The sequence below is a fragment of the Takifugu flavidus genome, chromosome 16, assembly GCF_003711565.1.
Source record: "Takifugu flavidus isolate HTHZ2018 chromosome 16, ASM371156v2, whole genome shotgun sequence".
Lineage (NCBI taxonomy): Eukaryota > Metazoa > Chordata > Actinopteri > Tetraodontiformes > Tetraodontidae > Takifugu > Takifugu flavidus.
The window spans coordinates 14,120,279-14,144,069 of NC_079535.1; the positions used below are offsets into that span (position 1 = coordinate 14,120,279).

The 23,791-nt window shown below is 45.9% G+C and overlaps 2 protein-coding genes across 6 annotated transcripts in view; both read right to left on the bottom strand.

The window, feature by feature from the left end:
- Positions 1–12,246, bottom strand: part of kiaa1109 (KIAA1109 ortholog) — a 64,553-nt gene extending 52,307 nt beyond the window's left edge. For all 4 annotated transcript variants that reach the window (XR_008946644.1, XR_008946643.1, XM_057011869.1 and 1 more), the window contains exons 1-18: positions 12,088–12,246; positions 8,756–8,885; positions 7,947–8,063; positions 6,986–7,064; positions 6,848–6,912; positions 6,554–6,728; positions 6,191–6,272; positions 5,918–6,111; positions 5,151–5,230; positions 4,875–5,025; positions 4,073–4,229; positions 3,084–3,162; positions 2,282–2,373; positions 1,830–1,947; positions 1,579–1,734; positions 1,146–1,243; positions 758–942; positions 165–271 (exon numbers count right to left, since the gene is read on the bottom strand). Coding sequence is in view for 2 of the 4 variants with exons in the window: in XM_057011869.1 (XP_056867849.1) it covers positions 165–271; positions 758–942; positions 1,146–1,243; positions 1,579–1,734; positions 1,830–1,947; positions 2,282–2,373; positions 3,084–3,162; positions 4,073–4,229; positions 4,875–5,025; positions 5,151–5,230; positions 5,918–6,111; positions 6,191–6,272; positions 6,554–6,728; positions 6,848–6,912; positions 6,986–7,064; positions 7,947–8,063; positions 8,756–8,861 (2,041 nt within the window). In the remaining 2 variants the exon portion in view is untranslated. The remainder of the gene's footprint in view (positions 1–164; positions 272–757; positions 943–1,145; positions 1,244–1,578; positions 1,735–1,829; positions 1,948–2,281; positions 2,374–3,083; positions 3,163–4,072; positions 4,230–4,874; positions 5,026–5,150; positions 5,231–5,917; positions 6,112–6,190; positions 6,273–6,553; positions 6,729–6,847; positions 6,913–6,985; positions 7,065–7,946; positions 8,064–8,755; positions 8,886–12,087) is intronic.
- Positions 12,247–14,133: 1,887 nt separating this feature from the next.
- On the bottom strand, positions 14,134–23,194 carry c9orf72 (C9orf72-SMCR8 complex subunit). Of its 2 annotated transcripts, XM_057011871.1 has the most exons (11): positions 23,038–23,164; positions 22,904–22,955; positions 22,030–22,510; positions 21,359–21,454; positions 20,382–20,446; positions 19,636–19,708; positions 19,037–19,153; positions 18,097–18,332; positions 17,895–17,952; positions 17,061–17,170; positions 14,134–14,654 (listed from the first exon to the last, which is right to left on the bottom strand). In XM_057011871.1, exons 3-11 carry the CDS (start codon positions 22,474–22,476, stop codon positions 14,468–14,470), a joined length of 1,389 nt encoding a protein of 462 aa, XP_056867851.1. In that variant the 5' UTR covers positions 22,477–22,510; positions 22,904–22,955; positions 23,038–23,164; the 3' UTR covers positions 14,134–14,467. The 2 variants fall into 2 exon arrangements, with proteins under 2 accessions (XP_056867851.1, XP_056867850.1); XM_057011870.1 differs by lacking the exon at positions 22,904–22,955 and having other exon boundaries at positions 23,038–23,194.
- Between the last annotated feature and the right edge of the window lie 597 nt (positions 23,195–23,791).

The window sequence follows — 23,791 nt, forward strand, 5'->3', positions numbered from 1 at the left end:
AATAGAAAAATAATAAACAACATTGTGCTGAAGTTTTTTAAAAAAAAGAACTGTATTGATAATGGTATTGATAAGGATTCGTTAAAAAGTCCTGTCAACATGATGGACAACATTAAAAGTTGATAACAAAGGGTTAGAGCACAGTGCTGAAGCAGCAAGCTCACACGACTGTTTGAGCTGCTCATCAGCCTTCTGGGGGTAGATGGGGTGCCACGTGTAGTCGATGATGAGCAGGAAGTTGGGAACACTCCAGCAATCCACCCAGCCGGCTCTGATGGGAGGAAAAACACATCGAATCTGCACTTAGTCTGAAGACACCAGGCTGTTTTCTAATCATTTCGAGTGAATTTTCCAGTCCGTCTTTGACTTTATGGACAGAGTCTCCAGGAACTACAGTCACAGTCACGGCCGCCGTGAGACGCTGAAAGGGTCATGCCCAATCTAGAAGCATCCCAGTGGGCAGCGCTCCACAGGCAATTCAGATGAAGGCTCGTACAGAGTGAAAAACGCTACTAACAAGGACAATTTTCTAAACTTTTATTGAACTTTAGTGTGGTTTTTCCAACATGGGGACACTGCTTCCAACATTTGATAGAATGGATACTGCCTAAAGGGGGTGAAGACAGTAACATGCACAAAGCTACTAACACATAACAGTCTCAAATTAGACAGAAGACACGGAAGAGACAGATGAGAACATCTCCTGAGTGGATCCTGTACAGGAACCAATGTTACAACTCACTGTTTCCACACTCACTCTGCATGGGTGATGTTCCTCCAGCGGGACTTTGCTGTTTTGGCTGGTGGAGCACTTTGGTTCTCCCCTGGGATAAACATATCTGGGGGAAGTTTGATGTTCTGATAGTCTTTGGCCAGAGTGAGGAGAGGGCAGCGACTTGGGTGGCACTCTGGCAAGGACAGTCGCAAATCTGTGTCCTCTGCCTAACGAGGAGAAAGCATTCACGTGCACGTAAACAACCCTGAAAACTTATATTTGGTGTCCAAGAGGTTAGACCTAGTTGTAGATAAAACAATATTATCCACCTTAATAATGGGAACATGCTGATATCCCAAACAGGAGGGAAATAATAAGGTTTTAGTTGAAGAATAAATTAGAAAATGGGACAAATTACAGCATGACTCACCTTCAGGCTGAAACGTGTGTGGCAGGTGGCTGGAACAAACTCGTTGAAAGGCAAAGTGAAGTCTATATTGAGCGTCTCACCACATGCTGCCAGGTACACTACAGAAGATCCATAAAAGCAGCGGATTAGTCTGTACTGCTCTGGGATTTAAAGGAGTATATAGGGTCTAGTAATACGGTCTGGCTGCTGTCAGGAGCATCAGCTGGCAGCAGGAACAAGGCATTTGCTTGGCAAAGCCATTTCACAGCCACAGCCCGAGAGCGGTTTTTTACCTTTTGGCATCTTTAAGAAACTAGTTACAAGTAATATTAAGTTGGCCCACATCAGTTAAATCGTCCTCACAAATTACTGTTATATTTACATTTAATCCCTTACTTCTCTAATTCTAGAGATAGCCAATGATATGTTTGAAATTCACAGGCTTTTGTCGTACCATTCTCCTGCTGCTTGGTGGAACAGTCGACCCAGTTGTGCTGGTTTGCTGCCCAGATCATTTCAAACTGGTGGAAAAGGATCTTGAACGTCCAGGAATAGGGGACAAAGGAATAGATATCTGGAGCACTGTCACTTGCCCAATCTTTGATCAGGTCTAGGAAAGGAAAAAGAAAATATTGTGTGCTTACGTATATTTCAGTGTGGCACTGAAGGCAGCGAAATGGCTGTGATGCTAGTGGACTCGCTCACCAGAGAAGAAGTTTTTCTGAGCATAGATAAAGTGATAGGTGGCCTTGTACACCTCAATCTCACACTGCCACGACTGAGGCATGTTCCACACCCGAGGGTAGCTGGCTATCACATGAAACTGGAGAAGAAAAGATAACCAAGTGTTCTGGTCATAAAGTCAAATCACACCAATTTAGGCTGTCAAGCAGAAAAAGCTCTTGTGTTCTCCCAGTAAATTTTGGACGTTGAAAATGGAAAGAAATTCACACTCAAAGTCTATATTATACCATAGCAATTCTAATTTTAGAAAAGTGATGGTATGGTAGCTGCTAGAGGTATTCTAATTTTAATAGATTAAAAACATCTCATTGAAAATGTAATTTCCATTATATTACTGAAAACATGTTCCTTCATTCACTAATATCCATAAAAACCAAATGGAAAAGCTTCTGGTCCAGTTGTGTGCTGCTTACAGCCAACATCTCCGCCTCCAGGAGAGTCCTGTACTGCATGCTGCTGGTGGTGTCCACGTGGAGCAGCTGGCCCTTGATGGTGGGGGAGTAGCCTGCAGACAGGCAGAGAGACAGGCAGGCAGGCAGAGAGACAGGCAGAGAGACAGGCAGGCAGGCAGAGAGACAGGCAGGCAGGCAGAGAGACAGGCAGGCAGAGAGACAGGCAGGCAGGCAGAGAGACAGGCAGAGAGACAGGCAGGCAGAGAGACAGGCAGGCAGGCAGAGAGACAGGCAGGCAGGCAGGCAGGCAGAGAGACAGGCAGAGAGACAGGCAGGCAGAGAGACAGGCAGAGAGACAGGCAGGCAGAGAGACAGGCAGAGAGACAGGCAGGCAGAGAGACAGGCAGGCAGAGAGACAGGCAGGCAGGCAGAGAGACAGGCAGGCAGAGAGACAGACAGGCAGAGAGACAGGCAGGCAGGCAGAGAGACAGGCAGAGAGACAGGCAGGCAGAGAGACAGGCAGGCAGAGAGACAGACAGGCAGAGAGAGCCATTAATTCTCAAACACAAAGCAAGGCCTTCTTCTCCATAATAAACCTTGATGACCAACTGTACTGTTGTATAAAAATGATGATATTAACAATTACGCTGCCAAGAGAAACAGTTCCTAGTATTAATTTTTTATCATTTCTATATGGATATAAATCAGTGTTAAGGATTAAACTGTAACACTGATCATAAGGAGCTAAAATGATGATATTTCAGACTACGTTATTATTATTTCAGTATTATTTCAATCATATTTCAGAATATTTGAAACATACCATTCTCCCCAACAGTCATGGGGATGTTGACCTCCAGGTAAGAACCTGCACCTACATTCACATGAATGGCGTTGGTTTCCTGGCAACAAAGATAAGCATCATGTCAATATAATGGCCAGACAGGAAGAAATAAAAGAAGATTCTTCCTGACTACGTGCAGTCTGCTTTCTTCATACATTTATCTTGACATTTATTATGCACAACATTCAGAGCTTGTTAAAATTCCTCGCACAAGTTTAACTGCACACTACAAAAAATCATGAGAGAGAGATGAGAGAGGTGAGAGAGAGATGAGAGATGAGAGAGAGATGAGAGAGAGAGATGAGAGAGGGATGAGAGAGGTGAGAGAGAGATGAGAGAGATGAGAGAGAGATGAGTGAGAGAGATGAGAGACAGATGAGAGAGATGAGTGAGAGATGAGAGAGGTGAGAGAGAGAGAGATGAGTGAGAGATGAGAGAGAGATGAGTGAGAGATGAGAGACAGATGAGAGAGAGAGAGAGATGAGAGAGAGAGATGAGAGAGATGAGTGAGAGATGAGTGAGAGATGAGTGAGAGATGAGAGACAGATGAGAGAGAGATGAGAGAGAGATGAGTGAGAGATGAGAGACAGATGAGAGAGAGATGAGAGAGATGAGAGAGAGAGAGACAGATGAGAGAGATGAGAGACAGATGAGAGAGAGATGAGTGAGAGATGAGAGATGAGAGAGAGATGAGAGAGAGAGAGAGAGATGAGATGAGAGAGAGATGAGATGAGAGAGAGAGAGAGAGAGACAGAGAGAGAGAGATGAGAGAGATGAGAGAGAGAGAGAGAGAGAGAGAGAGTGAGAGATGAGAGAGAGATGAGAGAGAGATGAGAGAGAGATGAGATGAGAGAGAGAGACAGATGAGAGAGAGACAGATGAGAGAGATGAGAGAGAGAGATGAGAGACAGATGAGAGAGAGATGAGAGAGGTGAGAGAGATCCTGTGAGACAGACAGAGGGAGTCACCCTGTTTTTGGTAAACAGCAGGTCGATGGTGGCATCAGCGATGATGTTCATGCGGAGCTCGAAGGCCTGGATCTGCCGGGGCCGTCCAGGCTGTGCAGCCTCCGTCACCTTCATGGGCTGATAGTCAGCCGGCAGGAAGAACTTCCACAGGCAGTCCCTGGGAAATGTAAGAAATAGTGATGAGCGCTTCAGCACCCTCCCCTAACCCCAAAAGGATTGAGTCCATCCCAGCTGTTGGACCCTGTTTCCATGGGAACCCTCCACTCCTCAGCCCAGTCCCCAACAGACTGAGCTACCATGTGGTTTATTATGTTGTGGTTACCATTTAATCTTTATTATTATTAGTAGTTTCATTATTAGTCTAACCATTATTATTATGGTTATTGTGATTATTATGATGATTATTATTGTTATTGTTGTTTTTGTTATTATTAGTGCTATTATTGTTATTCTAAGCATTATCTGACCATTATGTGCTAATGAGTTTGTCTCCTCTCATCTGCTTTATCCCTTTTGGGGTCACAGGGAGGGTCCACAATGGGTCCACCCCTGGATGAGTTGCCAGTTCTCTGCAGGTTCCTATATGATTCGGTACCTTGCTCAAGGGTACCTTGGCAGTGCTCTGATCCTGGGGGAAAGTGCCAGAGGGTTCTTGGTTTGAGCCCCAGTGCAGACAGAACACCTTCTATGCTTTGTCTGCAAAGGGGCTCAAACCAAGAACCCTCCGTTTCTCATCCCAGCTCCCAACAGACCTAATGAGCTAACCCGAACCAGCGAATGAGTTTGAATGATGCTTATTCACCGCTGACGATCTGCCCAGGGTCCGTAGTTGAAGTCAGTTCCTTTTCCACAGACAATGTCAAGCCCCCAACACGGAGGCAGGTCCTGGAGCTTATCGTCCTCACTGCTGGTCTCTGCCTCTTCCCCATCCTCCTCCTCCACAGGCACCAGACCTACACACAAACACACACTCTAACACACTCTTCATCTCCTTCACATACCCATCTCTCTGATATCTACTGCTCAGTCTGTGTGTGTGTGTGTGTGTGTGTGTGTGTGTGTGTGTGTGTGTGCCTACCAGGTTCATCCTGGTAATAGTAGATGTCAACATCGTTGGACTGCATCACTACAAACCCTTCTCCCATCAGCCTGGGGGGTCTAAATCAGGACAGTTTAGACAGAGATTTCTGAGATATGTTCATAAAGAGGAATCCAAAGAATAAATAAATATTAGCTCTTCATTGAAAGCTGCCTCGTAGAACAGCTTCACAAATGGAGCTGATTTCATTAGGTGGACCATCTTTAAGACATGTCAAGGACTGCTTGTGGCTGAAGTCGCCAACATGGCCTACAACGGTTTCAGGTGCTGACTTGATTTGAGCGTGCGTCCGTACTCAGCAGGTCAACAGAGTTCTGCTCTGCTAAACTTTAATCAGCTGAAGGGAAGAGAGAGATTTACTTACAGTTTTTAACACAGCACATTTAAAGTTAAGGGGGGAAATGCAATGGATGCCAGATCAAATTCTTCTACCAACATTTTGAACAACTTAACCTTTCATTTCTCTTAAAAAGAAGCAACATTATTTGTCTTATTGTTCAGTCAATCCAAACACAAGAGTTACTTTGAGCTTGTCTTCTATATTAGTTCAAACTGAATGTGAAAGTTTGGGTTGAAACTATAATTCTACAAGCAATGAGCTCAAAGTCTATAGTTTGAGCTCTGACAATAACCTGACTTGAAAAATGTATGTTTACAAGTCTGTCTGTAATAACTCGTGTTAGTACCAAAAGTCTGCTCCGATTATTTTACCGGTGATGAGTTACATGAGCAAAAGAGGGACTGACTCGTCATTTTGTAGGCCAAGGTAGCGTGGGCTGGGAACCAGCATCACACGGACGTTCTCCAGCGAGCCCTTGACGATGTGCATGTACTGATCCAGGTGGCTCGATGGCGGCTTGGTGGCGTACGTCAAGAAGGCATCTTCAAAGTTCATGCACAAGGTTTGAGGGAGGTAGTGGTTCCCAAAGGCCAGACGACCCTACAAGACAGTAAACTTGGAATACTTGGTAGAAATTTCCAAGATTGAATCCTTGTTTGCCTTTTTCCGAAGGACTCACAGTGCTGATGTTCACTTTGATGACAGGAATGAGAGAGCGCCAAGACGATGAGGGGTCCGCACTCTCCGCTTTAATGTCCACACTAACAAATAGTCAGAGGACACAAGTCCATTCACTTCTCCAGAAATGGTTAAAGCACTGATGACAATGGTTAGATTCTGCTTCTAAAGGATTTTGCCAGGAATTAAGGAGTGCCTAAGTGCAGCTCCAGCCGCTCATTAGGGCTCAAAGGAAAGTGCTGACTTCTGCTTACTTGCAGTTCGGTCTTCAGCTCAAACTTGTGCATCAGGCTAATGCAATTATATCATCCAATTAAGACAAGTGCAGGGGCCAGATACTGTAACTATGGAACATTGTTCAGACCTTTCCAGGGTCTTTTTGGAATCCTTTCGTCCTCTCTCCTCATCCTTTTTGGGCGTCATTAGTGTGGACTCCAGTCCAAACGTCTCCTGCAGTCGGGCGTAGAGGTCAGTGCGGTTGTAGACATGAAATTCAAAGCCGTTGACTGTCACGTAAAGCCTGGTTTCTGCCTTAGGGTCTGAAGATGAGAAAGAGTGGGGATTCAGGCTTCTAAAGACAAGTGATGTGGTAAAGCTGTGTCGTTCCACGCACAAATTAGGATCTGGAAAGACTTTGTTCACACATTCTCTCACTGACCGTGCTGTTTCTGTTTTGGGTTAAACATTTTCCACCAGCGAAATATGAGGAAGCCATCCTGTATCCTGCCAGCAGAAAAGGGTCAGTGAGCGTGGAGGGACAATCAGAGGACAGAGCAGATGCAAACGCCGCAGCCACCTGAGAGACATGTCTCCGTTGATGTAGTAGACATCTCGGAACATGACCTTTCCTGACAGCACGGAGAAGGAGAAGGACCCTGGGAAAGACCACAGATTCCAGGTTACACCTTTTTAGCTGCTGCTCTCATTACTACGGAAATCTCTTCATTATGTTCTCATTAAGCTTTACTGGGCATGAAATTGAAACATGACTGTCTTCTATTAATTGTTTTCAGGTGAAACTATTTTCAATGATTCAATGCCTGAGTGTCAAAATCTAACCGTGCTCCAGAATTTGTCCCTTCAAATGCTGCAGGACAGGAAGTGTGCGGCTCTTTTGCTCACCACCCTCCTAAAGACGGCCATGACCTGCATCACCTCTTCCAAAATAGTTCAGCCCAAAATGAATGTGCTCAGTGTGTAGGGAGAAGAGACCTTTTAATGATGTGTGAATCATCCCAAATAACTGGAATAATCAATAACACCTGTCAATCAAGAACAACTCAAACGGTCCACCAGTAGCTGAGTGGTTCAGGGCGTCTTCACAGTGGGAGGAAGACAGACAATTCATGTGTTCATCCTTTAATCCTTGATAATCACTCGACACAATGTTTCTTAAACATGCTTTGCTCTGAATGTTAATGACATATCTGACTTCAGATCAATTAAGCCTCATTAGAAGCATCAGTGACATGGAGACACCTCTTATGTTAGAGTGCAGATGTCCCTGCCAAATAAAAGGTTTTTCATTGGAAAAGAACAACTATTAGTTGTTTAAATCTAGTCGTTTTCTAAATGAACCTTTGTTTCATTGGCACAGGCAGAAGAACTTTTCTGTTCACACTCAACGCAGACGATCACTGAGGGAAGCAGCTCATCATGAAATATTCAGTGGAGGAGTTAAAGCCTGGAACGGAGAGCTTTGGCACAGCTCCACCTCCCGTTTCATCACCATTCCACAGAGGTCCTGACAAGCTCACCAAGATGAATGTAGCCATCTTTGTAGAGTCTGTTGATGACCAGGGTGAGGATCAGCCCGATGTTGCGGGAGTTGTAATAAGTTAAATAGATGATCCATCCACAGGACAGAATGGTTGCTGAAAAGAAAGCTCAGGTTTAGTCAAGAAGAAATATTGGAGGATCTACGCACTGATGCGTTGCGCAGAAACAGAAGGTCGAACCTCAGGTCGAGGCTGGAGGCGGAAGGCAATCAGCAGTCACAGATGACAGCTGTGACTATCGCTCCGAAAGAGGAAGCGGGTTCTTTGGGCCACGCTCTTCCACAACATGGCGACATCACTGTCAGAGGTTTGTCTAAAGCCTGCTAACATCTGCTCCATCTCACGGCCTACTTGCAGGTCAGAGAGCAAACTACAGCTAAGGTGTGGTTTCCTTGTGACCTGACCTTCCTCAGAAAGGTTAGCTGAGCTGTTAGCAGCGAACCGTCAATGGCAGTGAAGCATTTCCTTGTACTTTACTACGATGGCACATCCCCCTGTGGCCTTGGTACTGCCACAGACAATAGAGCTGCCCCCCTTCCTCAGGGACACCAACCAGACTGATTTGGAGTTCCTGACTTACTGTTGCTGTCTGCCATGATGACATGACCTGTTGTCTTGTCTGCTAGAGCCTCAAATATCAAGACTGTCCTTTCAGTACAGGATCAGTTCCCCTGGTTGGAAAAAGAACGCTAACGATCCATTTCAAAATGCAAAAAGGAGGAACGATGTGTTGAAAGGAACAAGACAACGACTTCTACTTTTGTACTTTTACTAGCGTCTCGACTCACCAATGAGGAGCCAGATGAAGTTGGAGTCGTGCTTGGTTAGGAAGTCATCCAGGTCCACAAAGCTGGGGAAAGTGCTTTCATTGTTTTTGGTGGCGTGCCCCTCCATGGCTACAGGCTGCTCATCCGTGGTCTGAGGCCGACAATGACAGGGTTAGGGTCAGGGTCAGGGTGAGGGTCAGGGTCAGGGTCAGGGTCGGGGTCGGGGTCGGGGTTAGGGTCAGGGTCGGGGTCGGGGTCGGGGTTAGGGTCAGGGTCGGGGTCGGGGTCGGGGTTAGGGTCGGGGTCGGGGTCGGGGTCAGGGTTAGGGTCGGGGTCGGGGTCGGGGTCGGGGTCAGGGTCAGGGTCGGGGTTAGGGTCAGGGTTAGGGTCAGGGTCGGGGTCGGGGTTAGGGTCAGGGTCGGGGTCAGGGTCAGGGTCGGGGTCGGGGTTAGGGTCAGGCTTAGGGTCAGGGTCAGGGTCGGGGTCAGGGTCGGGGTCAGGGTCAGGCTTAGGGTTAGGGTTAGGGTCAGGGTCAGGGTCAGGGTCAGGGTTAGGGTCAGGGTCGGGGTCGGGGTTAGGGTCAGGCTTAGGGTCAGGGTCGGCGTCAGGCTTAGGGTCAGGGTCAGGGTCGGGGTCAGGGTCAGGGTCGGGGTCAGGGTCGGGGTCAGGGTTAGGGTCAGGGTCAGGGTCAGGGTCAGGGTTAGGGTTAGGGTTAGGGTTAGGGTCAGGGTCAGGGTCAGGGCATGGCAGCAGAGCAGAGCTGAAGCTCTGGAGAACAGGCAGCTCATAGTGACTGACAGCCAGCGTGGACGCTGCTTTATGAGGGGGACATCATCATCATCATCATCATCATAATAATAATAATCAGGAACTGCTGATACTGGGCCAAACAACAGCTCATTTCATTTGCTGATGCTGCTAACTCCAGAGGGACTGTGGCATCCATACATTCATTCTATATATATTTTCATTGCATGATAATGAGTGAAAATAAATAGGCCTGAACTTCCTCTGATCTACAACAACCTTCCTGTCTGTCACACTCTGACATGAGTGTCCAACTGCAAATGTGAAAGTGTGTCTCTCTGTTTACAATTGGGAAGTTTCATTCCAAATGGTTGTTGAGCCTTGAAAGAATTTATTAGCATAAAAGCATGGCAGCTATTGCACATCAGATGTAACTAAAACCTGGACAGGAGCATTAGGGCTCTGCCATTTCAGGTTCTTTATTCTAAATTTGGAGCAGGAAAAATGAAAAAGCTCCAATGTGAAAAGATTGTATTTGAAAGTGCGATCAGAGCTGAATTTCAACCTTAAAATTGAATTATCACTCATCAATCAGTATCAATTAACCACATAACTGGCAAATGACTGTCGATCTATGTTGTAATTTGATAGAAGGGAATAAAAAGAAACATTCTTTTTCTTGTGGGTGGCAGGAAGACAGGAAAAGAGCTGTGTGTGTGTGTGTATGTGCATCTATGTGTGTATGTGCATCTGTGTGTGTGTGTGTGTGTGTGTGTGTGAGTGTGCATCTATGTGTGTTAGTGTGTGTGTGTGCATCTATGTGTGTGTGTGTGTGTGTGCATCTGTGTGTGTGTGTGTGTGCATCTATGTGTGTGTGTGTGTGTGTGCATCTATGTGTGTGTGTGCGTGCGTCTATGTTGTGTTTGTGTGTGTGTATCTATGTGTGTGTGTGTGCATCTATGTGTGTGTGTATCTGTGTGTGTGTGTGCATCTATGTGTGTGTGTGTGTGTGTGGTGTGTGTGTGTGCATCTATGTGTGTGTGTGGTGTGTGTGTGTGTGTGCGCATCTATGTGTGTGTAAGCTGAACTCTCATTCTGGAATTCTGGAATTCCGTTCCAGAAACACACAAATAAGCCCAAATCCTTGGCTGATCCGCTCTTAGTGCCACAGGCTCTGAGACTGAAATGTGAAGCGATGAAATGGGAACGCTTGAAAACGAACTAAACAAAGGTTCCTGTGTGCTCTGAACACGCCGAGATCACACAAGGATTGTGACAAAATTCCAATGAAAATACAGTGGGAAAAAAAGCCCTGAGATTTACAGGTCACACACACACACACACACACACACACACACACACACACACACACACGCACACACACCAGTTTATCAAGAGGGCAGCAGAAGCCTCAGCATCAGAACACTCCAGATAACCCCCCTCACAACCTGGCCTCCGGTCCTGAAACCATAAAGACTGAAGCAGGTCGATATGCTGCTCTGCAATGGGCCACGTGGAGGACGGACCCCTCACATAAGGAAGGAGCCCACAGACCCTTCCCTCTCCTCCTTTCTGGTTTATTCCCTAACCCCTAACCCATGAGAGGACACTAGTCCATCAACACAGCAGGAGACCTGCCAGAGAACCCCAAAATGACCTCCAGCAGAAGATCTCTGACCACCACACCTGGCTTTATGAGGTGTGATCGGAGTGTGTCATACATTGATGCTACTGACTGGCCCGTTCATTCTGGACTCAGATCCAGCACCTGTGGGACATCACGTGTGACTGCGTGCTGAAAGCCTGACCCAAACCCCCGCCACCATATGACACCAGTAATCCAGACCCCCAACGAGGGCTAGGAGCTCGTGTCATTAGTGATCATCATCTCTCTTTAGGAGCAGTACTCACAAATCAAGGGAGGCCCTAAAGTTCTGAGTCCAGTCGCCAGAAGGTTCATGAGGAGGTTCATCTGAGCATCGCTCATCGCTTACTAAAGTCTGGACCAGCTGTCTTTTCTGGGTAAATGATGGAGATAGCAGAGAACAATAGAAATGTACTTTGAATGAACAGACAGCGTCTACAATAGGGTTAGGGTAACCCGAAGCGCATTACAGCTGATATAAGCAAGTATGTAAGTGGAAACGATACATTTAAATGGCCATTTTGTGACGCGTATTGACGATTTGAGGTAAGACACCAAAGTAGCAGCAACAGCAGATGATTACTAATGATGAAATAGCTAATATGTAATGGCTAAATTATTACTTGGAAATTCTTGATGTGACCTAATAAAGCACACATTTGGGAAGTAGCATGGCTAATCCCGGGTCATTTCCTTAGCCCCATCTCCGCTACTGGCAAAACAATCCAAACGTACTCGTTTTCCGTGTTTCCTTTTTTAACGTTGCTACTTGTTTTCGCAACTTCTTTGTAAAAGGTTCGGTCCATAAGGTTCGGTCCGGTTCATAAACTTGTCATTGTGCTAATAGCTAAACACCATAACGTTAACACTGAATTTAGCTACCGTGCTAATGGTAACAGGCCGCACCCATCACCGTATGTACTGCCAAAGTTTACTGAGTGGTGTAAGGAGCATAACATACCTTAATGTCGTCGGTGAAGCATATGGTCTCATCATTGCTCCAGTTAGTTAGGATTTAATTTCCCTATGTGATAACTAGCATCCTCTGCTGAATATTTACCTGACAGCCAGCCAGTACAAGCTCTTCCTGGTCGGGTGGAGCAACCACAATATTAACCAATAGAATAATAGCTAGACAAGAACTGACCAATGAGACAGAGGAATGTGGTGACACACTTGAATGACAGGTGAGTCGGCCTATCAACGTTAATGTTTTTATCCTAGTAGGCGGGTTTTCACGCTGACTCCCGAGCACGATGATCGCCATAAGAACGAGTTAAATCAAACATTGTTCACTTTTTTAGTTCGTTCCAAACCATTAAAAACGAAATAACGTTAGTTTTTATTTCTATTGTTAATGTACACTGAACTACCTAGTAAGCACCGTCGTTTACAAAAAACAACCCCTAATTATAATTTACAAGACAAACCTTTCCAGTATTAATATATTGTCGTACAAACACATTTTAAAAGCGTTTAATTCAGTTTGCAAGGCCGAGGCCATGCTTGTCAACTGGAAACGTGTGGCCCGCTCCCTTTGGGTCAGGGCCGAGGCCCAGTTTCAGTTTACTGGGGTCTTGGGCACCAATAAATCAGTGCCAAGTTTTTCTAGACTTTTGTAAAAACATTTATGGCTCAACTTTGCCTTATATTTGAAATTTCTTCATTTAATATTTAATCAAAATGCTCTGTGTTCTAATATAATGTTTTCAATCCACAGTCACCTGCACTCATTAATTTTTTTGTTATAAAAAACGTAAAGGGGTGACAAGAAAGAAAAATCAATTTGCCTGAACTCAAAGATGCTGTTGAATGTGAGGGTCTATCGTAGATCTTTTTGGAATCCCCTCAAGATAACAAAAGTCAGAGCAAGGATTTACTAAAAAGGGCTCATAGCTTGTCTCTGCCACTCCACTGGTCATCTATTCATCCACCCATCATCTGTGAAGGTGTCACTCCAGACAACCCATACTAATTACCGGCGTTGCTTTAAAGTTCAATTCTGTCTCATTTTAAATATGCAAGAGTGCAGAGCCCTCAAGAGGACACCTAATTAGAGCGGTCCTGCTCGAGGCAATTACTGCCTACGGTATGCAAACTGTCTTTTATAATTAAAAAAGGAAAAGAAATCAGCCTCTCATCATAGAAAACCTCATCTCAGATATGCTATTCAGCAGTTCACAAAGGTGCTTGCATAAAATGAGTGGTTACCGTATTCCACTAGACTGTAATGATTCTCTGACCCTGAGAAACAGCTTTATTGACTCAGTTTTATATCAACGAGTCATTTCTTGACAAGGATAACCACTGATCAAAGCTCTGGTTCTTACTTTAATTTTAAACCACCAGGCTGGTCAATTGTCCACTGCAAAAGAAAAATAAAGCGCACGTTTCCCCACTAAACTCTGCTGATGTTGTCCAAGTCAGGGATGAGCAGGGCTTTAAAGTTTGAGGATTGAAATCAGAATCTCTATCAGTGGCCAAAATGGCAAATGCAGACACTAATGAAGACTCTTTGTGAGCTGGTGTTAGATTCTGGGATGTTCAGGACTCGTGCTTTCTGAATACCCTCGAGGCTCAGTGACGCCAGTAATGAGCTTTAACCTTTGCAAGCAAATGATGGGCCAATCATTCCAGAAAATGGCAGCAAGAAAGCTAATGTTTCACATGGATAAATAGCAAATCGCTACATTGTTCACACACTGGTGAGAAGAGGGCACAGATCACCCACATATCAACAACTTTGCCTTTGTCTCAACTTGTCAAATGACTTGGGATTAATGTTTCTTGCATGTTTGTGCCAAAAGTCAATCAAAAATAAATGAAGGTTTAGCTTGAATCCTATCCATGTTTCAGTTTGACTCGAAAGGAAGGCAGGTTTACTTGAGCGGATCTCCGGTGTGCCACAGTCAACCTTAGAATTAGTCCAAAGGAAGAACGGCACCAACATGCCAGCAACACCACAAATGAGCTCACCCTGATGTGGATGAATCCTACCGTCGGCAGCTTTGGATATCTCTGTTGACATTGAGATTTTTATTGAAGAAAATCCTCTTTTAAGTTTCAGGAACAAATTGTTGAGGGTTCAAAGGTCAAATGGTGTCATATTACATAGTGAATAAAACCCCTAATATTTAAGACACTATCTCTTTTCAGAAAGGCAGTTCAGCACCCTTTAAATGAAATAAATGAATAGAGCCAGAATAATGCAGATCTTTTCAGAGCTTTCAATCTTGAAAATGAACCTTGAACCTTGTAGTGGCATTCATGTGATACAGGAACAACACAGACAGTCGCCCGAGTCCGTCGTCCATCCGTGGTCCAAAGACTGGCACACGGAGTCAGAAGCTCAGGAGTGCGTCTCGCTCCTGTACGCTGGTGTAGAACGGCTTCCCGAACACAAACGAGTGCAGCCCCCCCCTCAGCTTCTCCGCGAAGGCCATGACGATGTTCAAGTCTCCTTCCACTGTCAGATCCAGGTCCGTCTTCAAATTCCGCAGAGATCGAAAGGACTTCTGCCCTTTTTGCCTGTGGGAGGGAGGGTTTCATTAGCATGGAGCTGCAGCGGTGGGCAGGGATGCTGATGAATGATGTATGCTGCTGCACGCAGCGAGCCCAGTATAAACCATCCTGTTGAGGCACCTGTAAACGAGCGCCCTTCGACCACAGGCTGCTCGCTACACCATAAACAAGGCTGCTTTTATGCATTCACACAAAGTCAAACTAACTTTCAGCTATTCATTGAGATATTTGCACAGATGGACTAGCTTTGAACAACACACATTTAAGCATCTGTATAACTTGTTCTCTTTATTTTAGGGCTAGAATGGTTGAACCCATTGCAGATTTGCAGTGACACAGACCACAATTCTCAAGGAGGTCCATCTCTGTCACACACAATGCACGTGACCACGTGCATTTTACAGTATTCTGGCTTCTGTTCACACATGACACAGCGAAGCACGTAAGGGCTGCGGTACCCTCCTCTCCTAACAGCTACCCTGCCAAAGGTGTTACAGGTGTGACTGGAAATGTTTCCCTGCTCAACAATCTTTTTCCCGTCTGGATACGAAAACAAAGACAGCACTGAGAAGAGCCTTAAAAGAACGGCTGGACTGACATCTGGCCCAGGAACATTGGTGATGGCTCTCATTTACACAATGAGTTGCAGGAGCTTGATAACAAGCAGACAACAAGGGATTGTGATGACATCACAATCACCCACAGCCGGAGGACATCACAGCTGAGACCCAAGACAAGGACAGGTCAAAGCAAGAGTGGACGAGGACGCTTCATCAGCGCGTGACCAAGAAAAACAGCTTACGTGATGCCAAACATGGCAAATGTCCTGGAGGGTAGAACTGTCACGTCCCATTTTTGAAAACCTTCAGAGTGAGATCGATGAACAGGCTCGTCCAGCTAAATGTGAGACGAGGATTGTCCATTAGTCGCACTAATGGGTCTCCTTCTGAGTCTGGATACATCAAACTGATTTAGTTTTAGCTTTATGTCCAATTTTCCCTATAAAAAGATGTGAACAGTTTCCACTTATGGGTTAAAAAACAGGGAAAAGATGACCAAAGGGAGCGGACAGGGTCGGGGGGGGGGGGGGAGGGGCAAATTAAATTAAAAAACTCAAAATAAGTAAGCAAGCAGCAGAAAAGTCTGTTACTGAGACTTTAAGATGAAATTTGAAGCAGACACAGCTGCTACAAGGACATGCTAATAAATACAAAGAGAAAAATGTCTGTTTCTTAAGATTTAGAAATCTAAGAGAAAACAGTGCTGATGTGGCGCTAGCGGCAGCAGCAACATGATCCTCCTACGATGAGCAGGAGCAGCGGCCTCGACCACGTCAGGACTTTATTTTTGTTCACAGCATTATTCCCCCAGCAGCGGTTGCTGTGGAGTAAGCCTTGACCAACCCGAACTCTGACACCCAGAAAGCAACCATCAGAGCAGCATTCTACCTCTGAGCCTCTGAGCAGAACAAAGTGAGGGAGGCCATCTGGACACCAAGGGCTGGGGCCACGTCCCCATTAGCATCGGGAGCATCAACACGTCTTTCTGTTACGCCACCATGAGCGACAGAGGAATGTCCAAGTGATATCCAAAAGCTGTTCATCAGGCCCAGTTTCTCTGCACTGTGACCGAAGCTGTATTATATTGATTTTATACCAATTCACAAGGATCTCAATCATTCGTTTACATTGCATTGGTGATTCCTCGTGTAAAAAAATCCCTTAAATTAACAACACAAATTCAGAATGTCACAGCAGCCAAACTGGTACATTTAAAGTACCTTTAAATACAGGCCCCAGAAGGTCTGAGGGGTGCGAGGGAGGGTGAGCCTCCACCACTCTGGAGCTGGGAAACACTCACAATCACAATCTAAAAGGAAATAAAGACCCTTGGCCTGGCCCAAAGTACCTGAGCTTTTACCAGGCACAATGTGATAACGTTGGCTTCTAATTACGTGTGGGTAAAGGATTTAGTGCAGCCAAAGCCCCTTTTGTTTGGGATTTTGATGAGCTGGACCTTCCTGGTTCTCCAGTATACGGCCGAAGATCACCAACAGGTAAACAATCACTCTTTATCCACACCTTTGTTCTGAAAAGCTGCAGGCAACATCCTGGGCACCAAGTTCTGACAGTAGTTCACCTTTTTGAGGGTCTACAGAGAAATTTGACCCTAAAAGATGGTACAAAATAAAGTCTGGTAAATAAAGGTTATTGCCTTTATTTGGGAAATAGAGATGAGTTGATTTTGACTAACTTCTGACTAACTTCAGACTAACTTCAGACTAACTTCAGGAACCCATCAGTCAAATCGAGATTGGGAGATCCTAGTTGGTTTCATTTCTGGTTCACCTACTGAGATGTTTTGGGGAGTTTTGGAAGGCAGTGGCATGTTTGATGCTCGTCGGTGTCTTACGTGTCATCTTCGATGTACTTGAGCAGTGTGAGGGCCTTTCTGTGGAGCAGCAACAGGAACTGGGCCAGGAAGGTGCTCCGAAGGGACAAGCCGGGCTTCAGCATGAACACCTTGGTGCAACATGAGATGTCAATTAGTGCTCCAGGCTGCAGCACGTTCCTCCAGGAACACACTGCAGCTTGCAGTCACGTGAAAAGCCTTCAGAGAAATGTACCCTGGGGGGCTGGGCATGAATTCTACACTTGTGCGTCTGTGACATTAGATCCAGTGTGGAACAGCAGCATTCAGGGGCAGCACAGAGAGGCTGGGGGCAGTCACTCTGTCTGGGTGCCATTTATCCCCTTTTCTATTCCTAATTAGAGTCACGGGTGTTAGTGCAGCCAATCCCAGCAGTCCCAGGGGAGCGGCAGGACCAGGAAGCTCCTTTTATTCCATTAAGTTCTCAGATTCACTTGGAAACTGTGGATCGAGCGTCAGTCCCACTTTCCATATCAAAAGAGACATTAAAATAGTTCAGCTACTTTGGTTTGCATTTTTGATGGTTCTGAATGCCTTTGGAATAGAATTGCTTTTCTTCCACTATATTTAGGGGCAGAGAACCTCTGCAGCTGTCTGGAAAACACATCGAGTGTCAAAAGACGGCTGTTTAGCTTCCTCTCATCACTCCTGCACGTCTAGCACCTGCTAGCAGCTAGCAGGTAGCAGCTAGCAGGTAGCAGCTAGCAGGTAGCAGCTAGCAGGTAGCAGCTAGCAGCAGCTCAGCCAACAGCTGCTCGTCGCTCCCCTTTAAATCATCAAGATGACAATGAGCAGTTGGACAATATGAAAACTCACCTCATCTATAAACGACTTGACCAAAGTGTCTCTGTGTGCAACATCTTGAAATATATTCCTGAGGAATACAAAGGTGAAGAGATCAGCATTTTTGCTTTAGCTCCATCTTCACACGAGCCCAATCACCTGTATTATGGGCTGTTATGAAGACAAGCAAAGCTTCTCCAAACTAAAGCAGCCGCTCTGCGTGTGTGTGGCTCACAGGTCAGGAGTGAAGGTTTCGCTGGTGTGGATGATCGTGTCGGGGGGGATGTCCTCCTCACTGTCCGTCTTCCAGAGCGCACTGAGCTCGGACCGCATGTACCGGCGCTGGTTGTAGATGTGCTCGTGGCACGGAGGCATCTGCTTGACCGTGTTGACGTCAACATCGATGTGCGTGGTGGGGTAAGGGGAGTAAAGCACCTGGCGGAAGGGCAGAACGAAGCTGCCTGTGGAGTCCTAGGAAAAAGCAAAGCCATGACCACCACCGTTGGCTAACCCTCAGCTACGACAGCCAAGTCTCTGACCGGTTTAGGGTTAGTTTAGGGTTAGTTTAGGGTTAATGAATGATGCAGGTGAGTTGCTGGACTAGAGGCAACATGAGGCAACGCAACCTGGTTCTGGACACAACAAGCAAAGGCAGATCCAGCCTTGTGAAATGGTTTATTATTGATCAGAACCACTGATGCACAAAGAAAGAGGGACCAATTTTCATATTTCAGAAAATGTTTTTCTATTCATGTCCAAGATGGACCCAAGATTTCACGGTTCACTGGCCTTTCTCTCTCCATCTCTAACTCACTAATTAAGCAATAACATTCCGCAGCATCATTGACTTGAACGACTCCATCTCAAATTTTGCTGCGCAGTAAATTGGAGGTGAACTTCTTTGTGACCCTCATCTAAGCTGACCATCATAAAATTCACCTAGAATTTGCCTGCTGACACTTTAATAGAGTTCAAATTAGTGCTAAAGACTCAGAACTCATTTGCATATGGCTGTGTGCTGGACTGCTATGATGAAACATATAAAAGTCGTGTGCAGATCTGAGGTGATGAAAACATCGTTCTCGGTATATCAGAACAGACAAAAGGGCAGAATTAGGAAAGGATCAGGCTGCCTTCTAAACCCCCCCGGCTGAGGTGGGAACACTGCTGAATACCTTAAGGAGGCCCTGCACAAACAGGCCAGTGTCATATCTGAAGGACGCCTCGGCTCGACACAGGCGGGAGCACCTCCTCTCGGTGGGGGTGAGGAAGAGGCAGAGGGTCCGCACAATCTGAGGAGAAACAGCATCAGATGGGGAAGAGTTAGAAGGCTGCGAGGCAGAGAACAGCGTCCTGACCTTTGGCTTCTTCCATAAAACAAAGGCTAAATTCATCTCCAGCAAAGGTGGGATGTTCTGAGGAAATGGGGACACGGAGAGTTGGATCATTCTCAGAGATTATGAGATTATGCTGTGACAAGAAGGTGGCGGCCATGTCCAGTACCGGCTATAACCAGAGCAGGAGCCGGTCCGGTATCAGATTACAACATTTCCAAACAAAGGTCGCTAACATATGTCGCTAATGTGAAGAAGCCTTTCAGATGTGCACCCAAATCCAACTTTTCCTCTTTGCTAACCTGTCTGAGCAGTTGGGACGTTCCCTCCCTGAGGAGCAACGGCCAGCTCCCAATCCCAAACACAGTTGAGTTACCGACACAATTTATGGGCTGGAAAAGTACAATTATCTCAAAAACAACACCTTTCAAGTCCTCTACCTTATTTATTTTCTCCGGATTGCTTCCCACCACGATGGAACAGCCGCATGTCTGCAGATGGGAGCTGATGGCCCTGAAGCACCGAGACAGAGGAGCAATCAGCTTAATCACCTTCTGGGAATTAGGAAGAACCTTGCAGGAGTAATGACAGAAACTGTGGTCACGAGCCTGAAGTACAAGAGGCACTGGTACAGGATTTGGGTCCGACCCACCAGGAAGTGGCATCTGCTTTAAGATTTATGAACTTTGCATTCCGTAATCATTTCATTTGTTTTATATTTTCCGACTGATCGTCAGGCACCTGCTGTACAATAGAAACACGATCAAATTCCTAGTAAAAGGTTTTAAACCAAAGTGTTATATTTAGAGACAGGTGGACCTAGTGACTGGATGAGGGGAACTTCCGGACTCTTTATACTGGACCCTTAATGGGCTGCTCCTCAGTAGAGCACAAAGTTCTGGACATCCTCAGGGGAGAACCGCCAATGTCCAAAACTGCTAACTGCTGTTTGTCTTCATGTCGAGAGTTAAACTAAATATTGTGTTACTGCCACAGTCAGCCAGCTCACATCTTCTGCTCTGCCACCCCCATCCAGCCCAAAAAACCTTCACAGATCTAATCTCCTCTGGTGAGGAGCTCTCAGTGCCTTCGTGGTCAAAAATCATGATTTTCATGTGATGCTGATTCAGCTTTCATCCTTCCTCCAGAAGGAAACTTCTGCTGCCCCCCCCCCAGTCCTGCTTACTTGTGAAGGAAATCCTCATGGCAGCTATCTCCAATGTCATCATCATTTAGCACAGTGTCTTTTATCTAAACATGGGGAGAAAACAAGTTCATTTTTAAAATTAGCTTTTAAATTAGAAGCAGTATCTAAGAAATGTAAGTTAATTCCAAGTTAATCATAAAATGGCCCTGATATGCCAGTCAATAATGTTTTTAACGTTTAGTGTCTGTAGCTCCGCCCCTCCATCCGTCTACCAATCACCGGGTCAGGAATGTTTCAGCATCCAGCCTGCCGCTTCCCAAATATGTCTGGCATTATTCCACCGAAATAACAGCGTGATCACAAAGTCGGGGCAGAAGATGGAGGGGCGGGGCAGAAGATGGAGAGGCGGGGCAGAAGATGGAGAGGCGGGGCAGAAGATGGAGAGGCGGGGCAGAAGATGGAGGGGCGGGGCAGAAGATGGAGGGGCGGGGCAGAAGATGGAGAGGCGGGGCAGAAGATGGAGAGGCGGGGCAGAAGATGGAGGGGCGGGGCAGAAGATGGAGGGGCGGGGCAGAAGATGGAGAGGCGGGGCAGAAGATGGAGAGGCGGGGCAGAATTTGAAGGCTGATGTCCAAGTTGCTGGTTTTTTTCCTGACGGGTTCGATTCAGCTAACTTTGGCTAAATGAAGGCGGGGGCATTCCAGAAATCCTCTACAGTCAAACAACACTTCGTAGGACACGAGCGCGCATGCAGGCGGGTCAACAAATTGACTCAGTAATAAATTGCTTGTGAAATAATAACGGTGACTCGTCATTGCTAACATCTAGCAACACATGTTTGTAAAGAAGGAAGGGGGGGGGGGCTACCAGGGAATCAGTAGCACATTAGAAAGCACGATTAGCATGGTGTCACACTGAGTGATGATCGTAGGAGATCTCAAGAGACCCTGAAAGAGTTAAAACCTTCAGAGATAGCAATGAACTGACGAGTTGGTTGTGTGGGGTCTGCTGCTCACATCGATGTCTTCTGGCACGCTGTGGGTCTTCATGGACGCCAATAACTCCATGATGGGGATAATCTCCAAGCTCAACACTGAAATGATGTTGTAGCCCTAAAATGTGAGGAAAACAATTGATTCAAGCAGTTTCTGACAAGGATATGAGTATCTTTAGGACATATAAGTTATAAAGAAGAAGCAAGATTCCGCTACTTGTTGGTCCCATAGAACTTTAGGAAAACCAGTGCTCTTGGCCGATCTCAGAAACAAAGCTCATCACTTGCTTTTCATTGCAGACGGACATATTTTGTTGCTTTTACACTTTCAGAAGCAAAGTCAGAGGAAGAAGGAAGTGGCCTGAACAGTGTCCAGGACACCAAAGCCATGAAATGATGTTGAAAAATGGCAGGTTTGATGATGTCATCAAACCACTGATGACAACCACCATCTCATCTGCAACCACTTCCTAATACAGCAAAGGCCAACGCATTCATCTCTTGGCTATGATCACATGCCCTCCTCTTCACTGAGGAGACCTCACACGAGTTATTATTGTCATTACTCTTCCAATCCCGCATTGAAAAAAGGGGTCAGTCTATAAGGAGAAATGAAAGCTCAAACCACGTTTGCATGCGACTTCTATGTCCCCGCCTGAACCAAAAAAGCTAACTCATGAAATCAAAGGGTACCTTCTGCATCCAAATGCGTCCCTTGCGGATGACGTGCTTGAGCCTCTCCACACAGATGTTGTGCAGCGGCAGATAAAAGGCCAGCTCCGTCTGCGGCAGGATGACAGACAGGGCACATGTGTTTTTGTCCCCCTTCAGCTCACCATCAAATATCAAAGACACGATGATGACGCCTTTTTCTGCCAGGACAAAGAATTTCACATCCACGGCGCCGCACTCAGCGCTACGCAAAATCTCCCCGTTAAGAGTGTGATTGGCCAAAAATGTGACTTCTCCATCACTGAGGAACACCAGATGATCACACTTTGGGGCCCAGATGTGGTGCACCCTTGGACCCAGGATGTTGTCCCAGTAGGCAAAGGTGGCAGCCAGCAGCGGGCATTCCCCTTCAAGGGCCACCTCCGTTTTGGCCACCGCAGGAGACTGAGGTGGGCCCCCGGAAGACATGAGGGATGCAGTCGCTGTCTCCAGAGTCACAAACCTGCATCGAAACACATCATTAGACGAGCACAAGGACTTCAAATATAGCTGCATGCTAATCACAGGCAAAAAGAATTAGCCAGATTCTATTTGGAAATAAGGGTGAAAAGGCCCGTTTTCTCTATGGCATCTTTCTGGAAGTGAAACTGGATGATTAGAGACGTTATTAGGGTTAGGTTTCTTTTTTCTCGTGTATGTTAAACATGAAAATCTCTCAAAGAAAGACTATTAACACAAGGCCGGTGATTCTGAAAGCTCCTGTCAGGCTCAGATCTGAAATAAGGTTCGATAAAACGGAGCTGACAGATGAATTTATCTTGGACACTAACTCGGCTCCTGACATGAATCCGACACATTGTTGGATAAAACACAAGCAGACAATCCAAAAACCTACAGGGCTGATGAAAGATCTTCTTAAACTACAGCGGATATTCGCAGATTAGCGACTGGAAAAGAAGAAAGTGGTGAGTGTAAGATAATTGGGAAGGATACAGACTGAAATCTACCAATAAAAGAACGTAAACTCACCCGCTCGACCTCCCCTTTCACCGCTAACCCTGACACCCAGAAACACAGAAGAGGTTGGTGGAGAACACTTTTAGAACCTGTCAAATACCCTCCGCAGGGAGCCAACGCGTCTGCAGATCACTTCCTGGTACGTCACACGCACGTCACTTATTTATACGGCCGCGCGCGCCCTCTAGTGGGCGATATTCGACTCAATGATGTCATTGCCGCGTCAGGGTGCCACCTTGGCCACAACGATGTCTGCAGTGATGCTTTGTGAGGAGCAAATGGGAGTCTCACCCGCAGCTCCACCTTTGAGAGGCTGATCCAGGTTCTTTGTGTCACCAGTGCAGGAAATAAAGATGTGGAGGGATTCGAACCGACACTCACAGCAAGTCTTAAATACAGAAACGCACTTGAGGGAAGTTGTTCAAAACTCACAATGTCTTTGCTGAGATACGTCGCAGTGGGACACTAATGGAATAGTTTGCACCAGTGGTTGTAAATGGCCCATCTGCAATTCAGACTTTCCAGAACTCAGGATCCAAAGTGGTGCATTCCGTTGGAATGTCTTCATTTCATGAATGTTTTAGCATTTTTCCATAACAACATGTTTTTATTTACCTGGAAAAGTCAGGCTGAGGATTTCAGGAGGCGATGGACCCTGGAGTTGTGGTAGCCTCACATACAGTTCACTTTAAAAGCACAATGGGACATTTCCCATTTCTAATGAATCATAGAATTTTAAAGAATTTTTTTTTTAACCTTGTTGTGA

What these genes read in the sequence shown, in the direction of transcription:
- c9orf72 (XM_057011870.1), bottom strand. Translation starts at nt 22,476, where the DNA reads ATGTCTTCCGGGGGCCCACCTCAGTCTCCTGCGGTGGCCAAAACGGAG. An exon ending in GAAACCTTCACTCCTGACCT is followed by an intron (nt 17,953 to 18,096) that starts GTGAGCCACACA and finishes TGTATTCCTCAG; the next exon opens with GAATATATTTCAAGATGTTG. An exon ending in TCAAGTCGTTTATAGATGAG is followed by an intron (nt 17,171 to 17,894) that starts GTGAGTTTTCAT and finishes TGTTGCACCAAG; the next exon opens with GTGTTCATGCTGAAGCCCGG.